The sequence below is a fragment of the Pristis pectinata genome, chromosome 20 (assembly GCF_009764475.1).
Source record: "Pristis pectinata isolate sPriPec2 chromosome 20, sPriPec2.1.pri, whole genome shotgun sequence".
NCBI classification, from domain to species: domain Eukaryota; kingdom Metazoa; phylum Chordata; class Chondrichthyes; order Rhinopristiformes; family Pristidae; genus Pristis; species Pristis pectinata.
In genome coordinates this window covers 7,746,161-7,765,119 of record NC_067424.1, presented here as the reverse complement: position 1 = coordinate 7,765,119, position 18,959 = coordinate 7,746,161, and the positions used below count along the sequence as shown (strand labels likewise).

The 18,959-nt window shown below is 41.8% G+C and overlaps 1 protein-coding gene and 1 long non-coding RNA gene across 2 annotated transcripts in view; one reads left to right on the top strand and one right to left on the bottom strand.

Annotated features, from left to right (window-relative positions):
• Nucleotides 1-18,959, top strand: part of LOC127581021 (uncharacterized) — a 151,421-nt gene that overhangs the window by 56,482 nt on the left and 75,980 nt on the right. Inside the window, exon 11 of the mRNA XM_052035079.1 lies at nucleotides 4,012-4,332. Coding sequence (XP_051891039.1) covers nucleotides 4,012-4,332 — 321 coding nt within the window. The remainder of the gene's footprint in view (nucleotides 1-4,011; nucleotides 4,333-18,959) is intronic.
• On the bottom strand, nucleotides 14,423-18,208 carry LOC127580800 (uncharacterized). The gene is made up of 3 exons (XR_007957878.1): nucleotides 18,143-18,208; nucleotides 17,865-17,936; nucleotides 14,423-15,296 (listed from the first exon to the last, which is right to left on the bottom strand). It is a non-coding gene; the product is annotated as an uncharacterized LOC127580800 (long non-coding RNA).

Here is an 18,959-nt window from a genome sequence, read left to right as displayed (position 1 = left end):
GAAATGTCACCCTGTCAGAGGTTTGCATTCAGACTAAAACTAATAATCCGGCAGGAACAGATCAGTGTGAAACAAGTGTTGCTCATGGTCTAAATACCTCGAAAATCATGAAAAGGGAATCAGTCCCCAGATCTCAACAGACTGCGATCAGTCCTCCCGGAGCAGGCCAGCCCACTCCCCGCCCCCACCTCAGGGATCAGTCACTCCTTCCGCCATCCCGCCATCTCTCTGTCCCTGTCGATTAGCTGTGTGTCCCCACCCCCAGCACCCAATGGCCATCATCCCTGCCTTATCTGACTCCACGTATCACCTTCCCTACTTACCAGATTCCAGCACCTGCAGCCTTTTTGTCTCCTTTTATCTCCTCTCCGCCTCTTTCTCTACCTTACCCCTCCCAATCCTGCACCTGGCTTAATTTGTCCATCCGTCCCATCCTCAGCTGGGTCCTCCTGTCTCCTGATAGCTCCACCCTCACGCCTGCCCCTCCCCTCCTTGTACTGGCTTCCTCTCTCCACACTGCCAAACTTGATATAGGGGCTCGACCCGAAACATTGACTATTCCTTTGCTTCCACAGATGCTGCCTGACCCACTGAGGTCCTGCAGCGATTTGTTTTTTGCTCTGCTTTCCAGCACATGCAGTCTCCTGTGTCTCCCTCTTTTCCCTGCCTGTCGATGTGTCAGTCTAAACTCCTGTTAAATGTGTTGAATCTCCTTTAATCCTCCCCCTCTCACTTTATCCTCTGCCCTCCAGTATTTACTTCAGTATTGATGTTTGTGGCTGGAGAAATAACTCTATCTCCCCTCTCCGTACCCTTCATAATTTTATTTACTTCCATTAGGTTGCCTCTCAGTGTCCAAAGCTCCAGAGAACAAAGTCCAAAGTTTCCAACCTTTCCTTTTAACCAGTACGCTCCAATCCAGACAATGTCCCGGTGAATATTTTCTGCAGCCTCTCCAAAGCCTCACTTCCTTTCTGCAGTTGCCAGTTAGATACACCACATGATAAAGCAATCCTGTCAATGACTTTGTCTTATCACAATACTTGTTTCTTGATTGCAATTAATTCAAACTACTCAAAGATTCACTGTGCAGTTTCTAAAAAGATTCATCAACTCTAGTTACACAATGAATGATTTAGTTGCACAGCTTTCAAAACCCATGACTTGTATTTGGATAGTACTCGCTCGAGATGAACCTGGCTGGGATTCGATGTTTCTCCAGGTTCCTGACTCAGGTTCTTTTTATTCAGTGTTGGTGTCCAGAATTATGGCAGCTGTTGGTTATCTTGCAATACAACTTGTTCCCCAGTTCCTTGCATAACTTTTAGACATCGTATTGGTTCTGTGGCCATGTGTATGGGCATGTCTATTCTTTCCTTACACACACTTGTTTCTCTATTTCTTTAAATCTCTGTTGACTCCAGTCCTGACTCCCAACCACCTGACCCTCAATGACCAGAGTATTTGATTATGCTAAAGCTCTCTCAGATCTGCTCCCACACTTTTATACTCAGTGTGCGGAATGATGAAGGCAAGCATGCTGAATGCTTTCTTTACCACCATATCTAGTTGTGTTGCTACTTCCAGCGAACTATGGACCTGTTCCACAAGATTCTTCTGTATATCAATAATAATCATATCCCCCTATTAAATTCTAGGTGGCATTGTAGGTCCCTAGGTTTCTGGGTTCTCCAACCTAACATGATCCCTTGTTGGCTTCATGTAGTTATCTGGACCAAAGGGTTCCCTTCCTGCTGCAGGTCACCGAAACCAATCACAATTACACTCTCTCCTTAGAGTTATCATTCACTTGTACGTATCTGACAACTTCATGCACTCACATGATGGTGAGGTTCTCCAGGACTCCCTCAAACCTGTTGCCCTTCCAGAGTCAAACCACTGGGTGCCACTGGTGACTGGCTCTCTGCTGCGGACAGAAGTTGCAGCCCTGATTTTCACATTGATACATCCTCAGTGTCATCACTGCTGTCCTGACCTGGAATCCTGCTGTGGGCAGGATCAAGGAAAACCCCAAGGCGTTCTACAAGTATGTGAAGAGTAAGAGGATGAAATGCGAAAGGATAGGGACTAACAAGTGCAGCAGTGGGAAAGAGTGTATGGATTTGGAAGAAATAGCGGAGGTACTTAATGAATACTTTACGTCAGTATTCACCACGGAGAAAGATCTGGGTGATTGTAGTGGGGACTTGCAGTGGCCTGAAAAACTTGAGCATGTAGATATTAGAAAAGAGGTGGTTCTGAATCGTTTGGAAAGCATCAAGTTAGATAAGTCACCAGGACCAGATGAGATGTACCCCAGGTTGCCACGGGAGGTGAGGGAGGAGATTGCAGAACCTCTGTCGATGATCTTTCTGTTGTCCATGGAGACTGGAGAGGTTCCGGAAAATTGGAGGGTCGCGGATGTTGTTCCCTTATTCAAGAAGGGGAGTAGGGATAGCCCAGAAAATTATAGACCTGTGAGTATTACCTCAGTGGTTGGTAAGCTGATGGAGAATATCCTGAGAGGCAGGACTTATGAACATTTGGAGAGGTATAATATGATTAGGAATAGTCAGCATGGCTTTGTTAAGGGCAGGTCCTGCCTTACGAGCCTGATTGAATTTTTTGAGGATGTGACTAAGCACACCGGTGAAGGGAGAGCCATAGATGTAGTGTATATGGATTTCAGCAAGGTGTTTGATAAGGTACGCCATGCGAGGCTTATGGCCAAGTTGAGGAGACATGGGATCCGAGGGGACATTGCAGTGTGGATCCAGAACTGGCTGGCCCACAGAAGGCAAAGAGTGGTTGTTGAGGGGTCGTATTCTGAGTGGAGGTCGGTGACCACTGGTGTACCTCAGGGATCTGTACTGGGACCCTTACTATTTGTGATTTTTATAAATGATCTGGATGAGGAAGTGGAGGGGTGGGTTAGTAAGTTTGCGGATGACACGAAGGTTGAGGGTGTTGTGGATAGTTTGGAGGGCTGTCAGAGGTTACAGAGGGATATCGATAGGATGCAGAGTTGGGCTGAGAAGTGGCAGATGCAGTTCAACCCAGATAAGTGTGAAGTGGTTCATTTTGGTAGGTCAAATATGTTGGCGGAATATAGTCTTATGGTAGGACTCTTGGCAGTGTGGAGGATCAGAGGGATCTTGGGGTCCGAGTCCACAGGACGCTCAAAGTGGCAGGTTGACTCTGTGGTTAAGAAGACATATGGTGTATTGTTCTTTATCAATCGGGGAATTGAATTTAGGAGCCGTGAGGTATTGTTGCAGCTCTATAGGTCCCTGGTCAGACCCCACTTGGAGTACTGTGCTCAGTTCTGGTCGCCTCACTACAGGAAAGATGTGGAAGCCATAGTGAGGGTGCAGAGGAGATTTACAAGGATGCTGCCTGGGATGCGGAGCATGCCTTATGAAAGCAGGTTGAGGGAACTCTGCCTTTTCTCCTTAGAGAGACGGAGGATGAGGGGGGACCTGATAGAAGTGTATAAGATGATGAGAGGTATTGATAGGGCAGATAGTCAGAGGCTTTTCCCCAGGGTTGAATTGATGGCCACAAGAGGACATAGGTTTACGTTGCTGGGGAGTAGATATAGAGGAGATGTCAGGGGTAAGTTTTTTACTCAGAGAGTGGTGAGTGTGTGGAATGGGCTGCCGGAAATGGTGGCGAAGGCTGATACAATAGGGTCTTTCAAGAGACTGTTCGATCGGTATATGGAGCTGAGTAAAATAGAGAGCTATGGGTAAGCCTAGTAGTTTCTAGGGTAGGGACATGTTTGGCACAGCTTTGTGGGCCGAATGGCCTGAATTGTGCTGTAATTGTTCTATGTTCTATGTTCTATGTTCTGTGATAATGGCAGACACGTGATGCAGAGACACAGAGAGGTAGATGAGCTGATGAGATTCCTACCTTGCGGGTCCTGGCTGAAATACAGTGTTTATAATTAGGGAATGTTTGATTGTCAGATGTTCACTCAGTGTCTGAATGTTTGATCCTTTCCCACAGAACCTGTGTCTGTTCCTGTGCTCGGATTTCAGTCAGTGGCAAATGCCTCATATTGTGAGGACTCAGTGACAGTGACCTGTGAGTCCATCCAGGGATCCCTTCCCATTACCTATGCATGGCATGAAAAGACTCCGTCGGTGGTTTCAAACATCTCAAATACCAGTAAACTGGATCTACATTGTCAATCCTTGAAAGACCAACATTATCAGTATTATTGCACAGCCTCAAACGCTAATGGAACAAAATCCAGTGAAATGGTCAATGTGTCCATCTGCAACAATGTCAGGAACTGCAGAAATGTGATTGAAGTCAACAGCTTGGGTAAGTGGTGGGGGGATTGCCTCTTAATGATGGTCAATGGAGTGCAACTGAATGAATGATTTGTGCTGGATGTTGTGTTTTTTGAAATGCCCTCAGGAACCTGGACTGTATTTTGTCACCACTTTGCAGAGAATAAAAATGTTTCAGGCACAGCAGTTCAAATGTGAGTCCCTCGCCAGAGTGTTTCCCACCTCCGATCTGCCTTTGCTAGCTCGGTGTGAATGTATGTCATCTGGTTATGTTTCTGCTCATTAATTTAATTCTGTCCATGATAAACACCTGATATCCATATTTGCTCTGTCTGAATTTATAAACAGTTGTGTGTGCTGTATTTTGTGGAATATTGACTGCATCATAAAATCTAAGCAGATATTTGTTGAAAAAACTCCAGGATTTACCTAGAGTTAAATCGGATCCCAAATGGCTGTGTCTTGAAAATCAACATACCTCTTCCTGGTAGATTGTGAGATGTGTGCCCTCATTCACTGAGACTCCAGGCGAGAGTACAGAAGAATTGAGCTCAAATGAATCCTTGAATGAGCAGTTTGAAAGAAACATCATTAGACAGGGTGGGGTTATGTCAGAAGCATTCACTGATATTGGGGGTTTGGATAATTTGAATCAGATCTAACTGTTTCCCCCCGTTAGTAAATCAGCAACACAGGGGCAAAAATTTAGGCTTGTTAAGACAATGGCAACATCAAAAATGCAGATTATTATCTGGATGTCCCAAGCGTCAGAAAGGCGAACTATATTGTGTCTCGGATGTCCTTGAACACCATTTGCTGAAGGTAAACATGCAGGTATAGCAGGTGATGAAAAAGGCAAATTGTGTTCTGACCTTCAAAGAGAAAGAGGATTTGAATATAGGAACTGGAATAACATGCTGCAATCATACAGGTCCTGAATCCGATGGTGCCAGCAGTATTGTGGGAGGCCTGAGAAAAAATTGCAGAGATGCGTGAAGAGATATTTGCTTCATTGTTAGCCAGTGGTGAAGTTCCCAAAGACTGGAAGTTCACTGATGTCATTCCATTGTTTAAGATGATTATCATGCACAAGCCAGGGAACTGCAGGCCAGTCAACCTGACATCAGTTGTGGGGAAGTTACTGGAGCAAATTCTGCTCGACAGGATATACCAGCACTTGGATAGATAAAGTCTGATTAGGAGGGGTCAGTATGGCTTTGTGCATGGGCAATTGTATTTGACAAGCCCTTTGGTGTTTTTTGAAGAGGTAACCAGAAGGGTAGATAAGGGTAAGGTAGCGGAGGTTGTCTATTTGGACTTTAGCAAGGCCTTTGACAAGGTCCCACATGGCAGGCTGGTCTGGAAGGTTAGGTCCCATGGAATCCAGGGAGAGCTAATTCAATTGATTCAAAATTAGCTCAGCAGTAGGTGGTGGTTGAAGTTTGTTTCTCAGAATGGAGGCCATTGACTAGCGGTGTTCTACAGGGGTTGGTGTTGGGACCATTATTATTCATTATTTTTTAAATGATCTGGATGGGAATGCATAATCCTTAATTGGTAAATTTGGGGATGACACAAGATTAGGAGGTGTTATTGATAATGAAGAAGGTTATTGCAGATTATAGGGGGATCTTGATTAGTTCGGGAAGTGGGCCAAAGTGTGGCAAATGGATTTCAATACAGATAAATGTGAGGTGATGCATTTTGGAAAGTCAATCCAGCGTGGGACTTATACAGTGAATGGTACGGCACGAGGGAGTCATCTGGAACAGAGGGACCTAGGAGTGCAAGTGCATAGATCATTCAAAGTGATGTCACAGATTGACATCGTGGTGAAAGAGGCGGTTAGCATGCTGGCTTTCATCAGTCAGGGCCCTGAGTCTGGGAGTTGGGACTTGTTGCTGTTGTATAAGTTTTTTGTGAGGTTGCACTTGGAAGATTGTATACAGTTTTGGTCACCCTGTTATAGGAAAGACATGGCTACACTGGAAGGAGGGGAGAGAAGATTTATGAGGATGTTGCCAGGACTAGAGGGCCTGAGTTAAAGGGAGAGGTTGAGCAGGCAAGCTCTTTATTCCTTGGAGCATTGGAGAATGAGGGGCAGTAATCTACTCATTTCTCCCGACAACCTTTTTTGAACAGTATAGCTAGCTCCCCGAGAATCCAGTGGAAATGAAAATGAAAATGAAAATGATCAGATATGAATATTATTTCTCGGGCTACTCCCTTGAGAGTCATAGAGTCACAGAGCAATACAGCATGGATATATCGAATGGGTAAAACTAACAAAGGTATAAATAAGGTGGATCATAACAGTTTTTTCCTCAGGGTAGAGGAGTCCAAAACAAGGGTCATAGGTTCAGAGTGAGAAAGGGCAGACTTAAAAGGGGCCTTAGGGGCAACTTTTTCATGCAGAAGGTAGTGAGTATGTGGAATAAGATGCCAGAAGATGTAGTTGAGGCAAGTACATCAGTATCACTTTGGAAGCACTTGGAGCGGTAAATAGACAGGCTTTGATTATTGGGATATGGAGCGAACACAGGAAGTTGGGATTAGATGGGTGGACACTGTGGTCAGCATGGAGTGTTTGGGCCGAAGGGCCTGTATCCATGCTGTATTGCTCTGTGACTCTATGACTCTCAAGGGAGTAGCCCGAGAAATAATATTCATATCTGATCATTTTCATTTTCATTTTCATTTCCACTGGATTCTCGGGGAGCTAGCTATACTGTTCAAAAAAGGTTGTCGGGAGAAATGAGTAGATTACTGCCCAGTCAGCCTGGCATTGCAATTAAGAAAAATGGTGAAAGTGAACCATATGCAGATCCAAAGAAAGTATTGAATTGCTTTTGTGTTTCTTGTTCCCCATTTTAAATTTTAAATATTAAATTTTACAGTCAATGTACATGTTCACTGTAATTATACTGACAAACACTATTTTCAACATTTTAATCAATTTCCTTTTCATGCTTTGCTGAACTTTAAACTACTAATCCTCAGGTTTGCTGATCTTTCCGGCCATTATATACTCTTCCTCCTTGGATATATTACTTCCACTAATTTTGGTTGTGAGACATAATTTATGGGGTGACCTCTTTGATACCCTCAGTATTCCGTGAGGGATAGATGGAGTTCATGCGAAGATGCTGTTTCATCAGTCTTCAGGTGCTAGATTGGGGGCAGTAGTACCAAGATGGTATTGATCAATTAGGTCTGAGATGGGAAGGTTTCTTTTATTTCTTTCACTTTGAATAAATCTTTCATAAACACCCATTTTATTCAAATATCTGAATGATCAATGGGGCTGTGGAACCTCTCTGACCAGCAACACCATCAGGATACTTAGAAGCACAGAAAATTGCTGTTAAGATTTTGTGATACCTCTGCAAGTGGGTGAGGTTTCTTGTCACTGCTATAAGCTCACAAAGCCAGCCTTGAGTGCAAGGGAGCCAATGATAGTGGACAACAGTTCAATATGCAGATGAGACAGCTTTTTGTCCATTATTTTTAAAAGGACTTGCCTTTTCATTGATAACACCATCTGTATTGTCCAGTAATTTTCACAACTGTACGTGCTCCAACAGATCACCTTTGGTTCATGTTCAAGGCTCTTTCTGTTTAACAATTGTACTCCCTTACTTACTGAAGTGAAGAGCAGTTGAAACTCAATTTTATTTCCTTGTCTTAACAGGTTCCAAGTATTTTTGTGAAACGTTTATGACAGAATCAACAACAACTGCACAAGGGGAATCACCCACTCCATCTCCAGAGTAAAGTACAATGTTCTCAGTGCTGATGGTTTGATTGACTCTGCTTCCAAATAGTGCCGGTCGGGGGAGAAATTTGTCTTTCACTGGTGTTAAATGTCAGTGAGAGTATTCACTTCAGTGAAACCAAATGTTGGGAAATGAGTACACCTGATGCTTTTGTACATATTTCAAGACTAAAACTCAAAGAAAGACATCTCCTTAAATATTCTTCAATAATTTAGGCATAGAAGTTGAAAACCATTTATTAATTTGGAATGCAGGTCATCAGAGGGGAAATAATACCAGGTTTACAACACACTGCTGTCTTATGTTTGTTGTTGCGAAATAAGACCAAGTTCCTCCATTTCCCATCCCTCAGAGGGTGTTCCCTGCAGTATTCACCATGACTGCTCCGTCACTAACCTCATCCCATGGTATTAGCCAAGCCTCAGTGATGCTGCTTTGCCTTTCTGTGACCTGCTCTGGTGTGGCATTGAGTGGAAGTTCCTGGTAAATTATGGGTTAAAGCTAGGGTACTTGTTATTGTTTGTGAGCAACACCTTGCAGGGTTGGTCAAAGTCTCAATCTCAGTCACTGCAGCTACTGAAAGTGTCTCCTCCTGAAACGTGTTCCTGGAAGGAGAGCACAAGACATCCTACTGTTTGCCCTGAGACGGTCATGGTGGGCCTTCTTCTACATCTCTTGTCGATGTTCCACAGTCCAGTTGGGGAGAAAATTTTGACCAGGCATCACTAAATCTACAAAAGTCAATATCCAGACCAGTGCTAAACTTGGTGGACGTGGAGTTGTTGACAACCTTGGGGTGAGAGCTGGTTTTAAGCAAGTGCACTCTTTCCTTTATTAGGTCCTTGGGCTGTGAAAACTTGCAGTGAGGTGTGAGCATATTGCCCCAGCACCTCCCTGTGACTGTACTGATTCTCACACACAAATGCTCAAGCATATTTCATTATTTATTTTTTGGACATTGACAATAATTTTCATTTTTTTAATTGATTTTTATTATGTTTTGAATATCCTCTGCCAATTATAAACCTTCACAGTTTTGACAGGTGGGACAGCCGATTGTATTGATGGAAGCAATTTAGACAATGTCAATGGTTTATCAGCAAATTCATGGGCCTGGCATGTTCTGACCCCTTCACCCCTCCCCTGTGATGGGATTTATGTTTTAATGGCCCAGCTATGGGGGGCTTTTCCACTGACGTTAGAGCTGGCTTCTACAGCCATGTTCAGAAAGTGATTTGTTCAAATCCAGCTACAAATGCTTGAGTAAATTCATTAGCGACCACTCCACTCAACACTGAGGGAGGGCTGCATGGTCAGCAGTGCTATCTGTCAGATAAGAAGCCTCCAATTATTCCTTTCAGATGCACGTAACAGATCCTGTGCAATGTTTGTGAAGGAGCATGGGAGGTTTCCCGAATGGCCCGGACAATATTTACCCTTTAACGTCCACCACTACCATTGGTCATTGTCACACTGCTGCTCGTGGGACCTTCCTGTAAGCAGTTTGGCTGCTGCATTTCCCACACTGCAATAATGTCTGCACATCAGTTACTGGGCTGCACACATCCTGGGGTCACGACACGTTCCATGTAAATGCCAGACTTTTACTCTTCATAAATGACCAGGAATCAATGGTGAACCAGGGCTGACCCTTTCCTATTTTCTGTACCACAGAATCATTTGCATAACCGTGCTCGGTGTCACTGGGGTTCTTCTCATCGTGCTTGTCATTTGCCTACTTTGGTACCTAAAGCAAAAAAACAGGGGTGAGTTTCTATTAACCTTTAATAATTTGGTGATGTATGTAACAGTTTGCAACTCTGCCATTCTACACTCATAACTCTAAGAGATTTTATTTGGCTGCAGTCAACAAAAACCCAGGATTACAGTGCTCATGTCCTGGAATACAGAGCATGAATGAATAATGATGCTACCACTGTAACTGGGTGACAGCCATTATCAGGGGATGGAAACTCAACCTGAGTGTGGAATGGCAGAGCTGCATGAGAACTAACAGGTTGGGTTGATGTAAGATTTAGATGGTCTCAGTTGTTGGACCGAGCTTTGGGGAATTAGATGTTGTATTTGAAAGTGTTGAAGGTTCACTGAACTGTTTTCTCTATACAACCTTCTATTAGTTGTAATCAGCAGAACGATGTATGTGTAAATATCCTGCTCTCATGTAAATTTATGACAAAAATGATCAGAATGTATCTGTTATCTATCTTTCCGCTCGCTGTGTTTCACTGGAGAAATCTCCCTGTTCTCATTGGAAGAAGTTGCTGCAGATTTAGTCACGTGTCCACTGTGTTGAAATGATAATGTGTCTTTTAAATAGACCTTTGTTGTGTGAGGCAAAAGCTGAGTGGCAATGGGATTAATGCAGAATAAGTGGTGGGCCCAGCAGTGGGGAAAGTGGTAAGAGCAGAATCGTGTGGAACTCAGTGTTGAATTCGGAAGGAAGTTTTGTGGCCACTTGGAAGATTGGGTGTTTTTTGTGTAATTTGTTCCTTTAGCCTGAGGGACAATCTGACACAGAGCCCTGGAGAGATCGATGGATATTCATGGGGCAGTGTGAGTATTGTCAGGTGCTCTGCTCCATCACCTGCTGAAGGTGAGATGTTTTCTGAAATTAAAAGAATAAGAATGCTGGAAACACTCATCAGGCCAGACAGCGTTTGTGGAAAGATAAACAGAGTTAAAATTTCAGATCCAAGACCCGTCATCAGAACTGGGAAAAAAGGGAAAACGTGTTAGTTTTCAGCAGCAGTGAAGGTGGGCGATGGATGGGTAGAACACAGGGAATCTGATCCTTTCTGAACATTATGTGTAGGAACCAAAGCAGAAGAGCGGATTTTTGCTCTTTGTGGGGAATCGTGCTGTGGCACAATTGTGGTGCTCATGATTCTGCAATGCAGCATGTTTCAACTTAATTCTGAAAAAGACCTTTCAGCATCAAACTTTGTATTTTCCAGGAATCCAAGTCCAACACATCTCACAGAGGAGACAAGAACAAAACCCAGGTAAGAATGTAAAGTATGAATTGTCTGAATCTTCAAGAATTCAAAAAATTCAATTACATCGGATTACACAGGCCATTGAGCTCCACTAGTCCATTCCAATGTTAAAACTACACACAATCCTCCCCCAGCCCTCTTCATTGAACCCAATCAGCATATCTTTCTGGTCCTTTCACCCTCCCATCTGCACTTATCTTGCTATTCCTTACGTACAACCATTGATGTTTTACTTGACTAATCTTCAGAGTGGCTCCAATCTTTTTTGTTTTTCCTAATGGACACAAAGTGAAATTGGCCCTGGCTCTACAGTTAGAGAAGGGATGTCGTTCATTGTGTAACCCCATCTTTCAGTTCATTGACTTCATCAACGTTTCAAATATTTCCAGTGGGTTCCAAACACTGATGCAAAATCAGAAAAAAAACGGCAAATCCATTCGGGGAAACTAGCTCATCTGTTCTCTGTGCATGGACTGACCTCAGCCACCCACTTTCTCACTCTATCCCACAATCCTGACACCACTCTGAACATTTTATTGTTTCTTAAGTCTATTGTCAACAATCTTGGTAAGTGATATTTTCCACAATGTGCAGCAGACTTGTTCTGTATTATTACCTCATTAATTTTCAACTGGATACACCAATCGATTGAACATTTTCCCTCATTAAATAATTTGAGCCAATCTTGTCAATTAGCTTCAAATCTTTTTATTTCATCGGCAACCTCTCACTTTCCAAAAGGTTACTGTGCGACTGAGATTGTTGAAAGATTCTGCTGTGGCTGTACATCCTTTCTCCAATTAACATCAGCCGACTCTCCAAAGCTCCACCTTTAAAACCCTCTGAGGACCGTGTGTTCCTCTTTTGCAAGCTCCAGTCTTTAATCCCACCACCAGCAGCATAGCTTCAGCTGCCCAATCCCCACACGAGACTTAACTCTCTGAACACCTACACGTCTGTCCTCTCATGTGGTCCATGAAATCATTTTGCCAGTAAACCAGCAAGGTTTTTGACCCTGTCCTAATAATTGCCAAGTTCAATTTCAATATTTTCTCTCACTGCACACCTGTGAAGCACCAAGGACCATTTTACTGTGTCGGTCAGGAACAGCTTCTTCCCCTCCGCCATCAGATTTCTAAACAGTCCATGAACCCATGAACACTACCTCATTATTCCTTTTTATTTGCACTATTTATTTATTTTTGGAATTTATAGATTTTTACGTCTTTGCACTGTACTGCTGCCTCAAAACAATAAATTTCATGTCATATGTCAGTGATAATAAATCTGCTTCTGATTCTGTTGAGGGTGTTCCATGACTACATGAGGTTATTGTTGTGCATTTGGATGTAGAAGCTGTTGATTTATTGGCATTGATACTGAATCATCAGCTGTTATCACACAGTCTGGAAAATTAAATTCTACAAACTGATGGACAGGGCCGGGGCTCATTTGAAAAAAGAAAGAAAAACAGGGTGATCTGATAGGGGGCTGCAAAACCATCAAAGCGCAGTGAGATGTTTAAACTTGCAGGTAAGAGTAGAACTAGGGCTGTAAATATAAGATAATTAATAATAAATGCAGTCAGAAATTCTGGAGGAACAACTGTTCCCAGTTAGTGGTGAGATTGTGGAGTTAGTTAACATGAGGTGAACACAAAGAGGTATTAAAGAGAAACTGAATAAGCACACAGGGAAGAGAAGAATACAAGTTAATGCAGGTGAAAAGCTTGTGTTCAAGGTAAATACCATCCATGGCTTGTTGAATCCAGTGAATAGTTTGAGATCTGCTTTGTAACAGACTTTTGCTCAGAACGGTGCATTGCATCTTCACATTCATCAGATGTAAATCGGATCTTGTTTTCCTTGTATGTTTAAGGAGGCACAGGAAGGGAGCATCGTTTATGCAAATCTGCGGCATCTTCGAAAAAATGAGGCAGCTTCCCAGTTGGCTAACAAGGATAATGGTATCATGTATTCAGCAGTGCAATTTCAAAAGAAGTGGAGAGCAGGGCACCCCGTCACTGATGAGGATAATGTCACCTACTCAGAAGTCAAAGTTCAAAGCAAACCTGCTAGGGCCAATCGGAAAGCTCCCTCTCCTGACACTCTGCAGGACTCTGCACAGGCAATTTATGCCAACAGTGCTTTTTAGAAAAACTATTTGCATCAGCCTGTTTATTGATCCATCCTTGCTTTACTGTCGTATTATGCCTTGATCAATCCACATACTTGCTTTGTCAAGCTTATTCTGTGCTGTTTTTTCCAATTACACTCTCTTTCCAGTTCCCTACCATCAGCAAATGTAATCAATTGGCATTGAATTTCTGTGTCTAGATCATCTCTGCAAATGATAAAATGATTTTGCATGTTCACAGGGACCTGATTTTGTCCATAAATCATGGAAAGTTTATAAGACCTTATGACCATAGGAGAAAGGATCAGAATTAGGGCATTCGGCCCATCATCTGCTCCGCCATTCTACCATGGCTGATTTTTTTTCTCCCAACCCCATTCTCCCACCTCCTCCCCGTAGCCCTTAACCCCCTCACCAATCAAGAACCTATCAATCTCTGCCTTAGAGACACCCAACAGAATCACAATGCTGTGCATAATAAGGAATACCACCACCCACCCCCCCCCCCCAAAATCCATCTCACTCAGGAGGACGTGGGTTCAAGTCTCACTCTAGTGTTTGCACAATCAAAAGTCTTTCTGAAGAGAGGTTGCCGCTCCCTCAGGCTGTTCATGAGGCAGAAAATATACAGCACTGGTCAAGGAAAAGTCAAGAATTCCCCAAGTGTCCTCACTGGGCATTTACCTGAATTGGATCTTAACATGCAGTGGCAGCCTGCCACTGTTTACTGTGCAGAAAACACAGCCTTGTCTTCTCTACTCAGCTCCTTATTATTGTGTGAAGGAATTAATGTGTAGTCGGCTCAGTGGGTCAGCTTCCCTGAAAAGGACAAAGTATCTCCTAATACTTCTAACTCTACGTTCTCTGCTGCCATAATGTGGTTTATGTCTGCCATTCACAAACAACACCCCTCATTTAGTAGCTCCAAGGGTCATTGTACATTCATGGGTTCCGATCACACATAGATTCTGAGAAAAGTAACAGTTTCTGTTTACAGTTTCACACCTCACTGACCATTGCAAAGTGCTATTCACTCATTTTACTCAGCACCCAACTTGTTTTTTTGCCATTGTTTGTTGGCCTTTGAGGTGTTTGTGGCTGGCTCATGAAATAAAGAACATCTAAAGATAGAATTTGAACCTGTAGAACAACTTTAGCACAAAAACACATCTTAATCACAGTGATGAAAAGGGAGATAAGAATGACAGCAATTCGGGGACATCTTGAAAGGAGCCCAAATGTACAGTGGAGGGTGGAAAGTTTTGCAGAGGTAATGATGGGATTTTTAAAATTTTCTCTCTTTGGAGTACAAAGGTCACTGTAAAAGTCAGCATTTATTGCTCATCGCTCCCTGCTCTTGAGAAGATGATAATGAGCCTGCTTTTGAAACACTGCAGTCCTTCTGCTGAAGGTTCTCCCACAGCGGTATTGGGGAGGGTGTTCTGGGATTTAACTTCAACAATGAAGGAATAAGAATATATTTCTTAGTCAGTATTGTGCAACTTGGAAGAAATATGCCAGTGGTGGTGATTCAATGCTCCAGAAGATCTTTTCATTCTTGGTGGTAGTCGTGGAATGTATCGGAGGTGATGTTGGAATAACCTAGGCCAGTAGTTGCAGTGCATTTTGTAGCAAAGGACGCACTGTGACTACTGTGTGACAATAGTGGCGGAATGTATGTTGGGGTGATGGGCCCAATCAAGAATACTGCTCCCTCCTGGATGGTGTTGAACTTCCAAAGGATTGAACTGTAGGCAAATGAGAGCATTCTATCAAACTCCTGATGTGTTTTGCAGACAGTGGACAGATCTAGGGTGTCAGGAGATGAGTGGAGAATACCCAGTCTCTAATCTGCTCTTGAGAGCACAGTGTTTGTGTGGTTGGTCCTGTTGAGTCTGTTGTCAGTGGTGCCCTCTAGGATGTTGAACGTGGAGGATTCAGCAACAACAATGTGATTAATTGTCAATTGTGGGTCATTCAACACTCTTGTGTTGCAGTTGGTCACTGTCAGCACTTGTGTGGCACATATGCTTCTCGCCATTTATTAGCCCACATCTGATTGTTGTCTGTGGAGGGAAATGGACAGTTGATGTTTTTGGTTGAGACCCTTCAGTAAATAATTGTTTAACATGGTCAATTAAAGGCAGTAAATTAACTTTAAATAAGTCCTTATGTTTCTTAGTAATTTTAACACCTAAATACATAACATAGTCAGTTACTAATCTGAAAAGTAATTGCCTGTAAATTGGGGTTTGCATATTTAATGGAAAATTGATTCTAAAATTCTTTCATATATTTGGCAGAATAAAAACCCAAGGTTAAGTAAGAAATATTTACAAAAAACTAAAAAGGATGGTGGTATGGCCTGCCTAACTTTAGATTATACTATTGGGCAACTAATATCAGATATTTAATTTTTTGGATACAAGATTTAGATGTAATTCAATCCCCAAATGAGTATACCTTGAGCATCAATCAGTACACGGATTTTCATTAGTTTCTATTTTAGGATCTTCACTCCCTTTTCCACTTACCAAATTAAGTAAACATATGATTAACCCAATTGTTAACATACAATATGAATATGGTTTCAATTTCAAAGATTTTTTTGGATTGAATAATTTAACTTGTCAAGTCCCATTCAATCTAATTTTTTCTTTCAACCATCCAGAGTTGACTCAGCTTTTTCTATCTGGAAGGGAATAATATGTTTTTGTAATTTATTCATTGATAACTGTTTTTCATCTTTTGAACAATTGTCTAACAAATACAATTTGTCTAGATCACACTTTTTTGATATTTGCAGATCAGAAATATTTTAAAAGCTACTATACCCTCTTTTCCAACACCATATAAAACTGAAATTATGGAAAAAATTTTAGGTCTTAATCCTTATCAGAAGGGCTTGATAGAAATAATCTATGATTTAATTATGAAAATACATCCAGAATCACTGGATAAAATTAAGAATGGATGGGAAAGTGAACTCCAGACACCTTTACCTACAGAGACATGGAAGAAAATTCTTCATTTAGTTAATAAATCTTCAATGTGTGCCAGACATTCTTTGATACAGTTTAAGGTAGTTCACAGGACCCATATGTCAAAGGATAAGCTAGCCCGTTTTTATCACCATATAAATCCTATATATGACAGATGTAAATCGAATGTGGCTTCTCTGACACATATGTTTTGGTCCTGTCCTCCTTTGGAAAAATATTGGAAAGGCATTTTTAACATTATCTCAACTGTATTGAATATTGATTTACAACCTCACCCTATCACTGCAATTTTTGGATTACCAAGAATAGAGTCCGGCCATTTATCTGCTTCCGCTTACCGTATGATTGCTTTTGTCACATTAATGGCCGAACGATCCATTTTGCTTAAATGGAAGGATCCAATACCCCCTACTACTTTTCAATGGTTCTCTCAAACTATATCATGTTTAAACTTGGAAAAAATTAGGAGTGGCACTGTTGATCCTTCGCTTAAATTTGGAGATATTTGGAGTCCACTTATTCAATACTTTCATATGATATAGATCCCTTTTCAATAACTTTTCAATTCAGAGGAATGGAGTTGACGACATAATATTGCTCTGTTTCTACTGAGAAATTTCAGTCCAGTTTTTTTTTGTCTCTTTTTTTTTGAAATTTTCTTTTTAGTTTGGTTTGTTATATTATTTACAATTTTTTATTGATTTGGGGATTCCTTTTCTTTTATATATACAATAACTCTTTTTCTTTCCTTTCTTTTATATTATATTCATCTATTAAGAGATCATGAGATCTAAAGATTTATTTTATATTTTATTATCCTTTATGATTATCTATGCCATGATTGTTCTCTTGATCTATTTGCATTACATGTACGATCATCGATGTTATGTGTTAATCTGTATTAATTTGGAAACTAATAAAAAGATTGAAAAAGAAAGAAAGAAAGACCCTTCATCCAGGCGATGGATCTTGACCTGAACCTTCATACCGTTAAATACAAATGAAACGTCTTGAGTCAAAACAAAAAAAAAACAAAAAAAACACAAAAAAAAGGTCAGTCAAAATGAAGGGCTTCGACCTGAAATGTTGACCGTCTATTCCCTCCACAGATGCTGCCTGACCCATTGAGTTCCTCCAGCAGCTTGTTTTGAATTTAGTGTAGGGGTCAGACGAGGTGGACCAGGGTTTGTATCCATAGTTATATTTGTGTTACTGGAAGATCATCATTCCAGGTGATATTTGGAAAGAAAGATAATATCTCTATTATTTACATCATTCTGGGGTCTAACAACACACTGTTCCATCCCATGGATCAGTGCTACACATTATTCCAGACATTCACTTCCAGTGTTTCAGTCAAGCTGCTTATTTCTTGCAGAAATGTGCTGATGTACTTAAAGGAACACAATAAAAAAGCAAAATAGCTCAATTTTGCAGGTGGGAATTGGGAAGGCAGATAGATTTTTTTAGCAAGAGAGAAAAAATTTGAAGCATAAAAATGTGGTTTTGGTTTTGCTACGTTCTTGATTTCATTTAATGATTTAATGACAACTGGAATTTCCAGTGTGCCATTGGAAAGGTTGTATAAAGCAGGATGAACAAGAAACAATTAGTCTTGATGCAAAATTTCACCTCAGTTTGTTCAGCAGGGAGTTTTCATGTTACCTCTTGGGCCAAGCTGTGAGGATGTGATTCATCACTTCTCTGTAAAAGACAGGGTGAAGTCATCAGAATCATCGACACTGGAAACTCTGTTTTATTCATATGGCCACTTACAACAGAATTCGGTCTGAAACTGGCTCAAGGTTTCCGATGCATACACATCATACACTCTAATTTATCTTGGCTACAAAATACAATTAACATTTCAGACTTCACTGCTCAAAGAGGAAAAAAATGTGTTTCCTTACCATCCTTATGTTTCCCAGTGCAGCCACAGGCAAAGAGATTGCTTCCCAATCTGTAGACGATTTAACTGCTGATGTCAAGGAAGAAAATGTCACCTTACTTCACCACCAGAGTCATTGGTTAACTGTGACTGAGAGACCCAGAGAGCTCCCATTTAGTCCCATTCCCTTCCCACTTCCCCACTTCAGTGTCCCGATCAATATTTATCTCTCCAGTGGAAACATATTATCCAACTACTATTGCAGGCTCTGTGTGGGATCTTGCTGTGCCATTTTTTGATTCCACATTTCTTATCTTTGAAGCATCCATTTATTGGCAGGAAGGTCCTGAGGTGGTGAAGCAGCCTATAAAATGCAAACCATTCTTTCACACAGCAATAACAACATGAATATGACGTTCTTCTCCAGCTCCACTATCACCATGCTAACAAACAAATGAAATTGTTGGCCCTGTTGGCTGCAACCTTCCCTGCAGCAGGATTTGTAGAGGGAAGAGGAACATGGTCCATGCAGCCAAGGGCAAAGAGAGGAAGAGAACTGAGGAGCTGTAGGGGAGGATTCAGGAAGTTGGAGATGGATAGCTGAGCAGGACCTCGAGGAAGGATCAGTGCCAGGAACACATGGTGGCTGGTGGAAGAACAGTGAAATATGGGGCAGGGGGCACTTCATTGTCTGGGAGATGTGTCAGAAGAATGGGTCCAGATTACAGCCACACTGAGGCATTTGTGGAAGATAAGTGACACGTAGCCTGTGGGAGGACATTATTGGAAGAGTTATTCGATCAATGAGTTTGTTGGGATCCTGTGGTTGGGAAAGGATT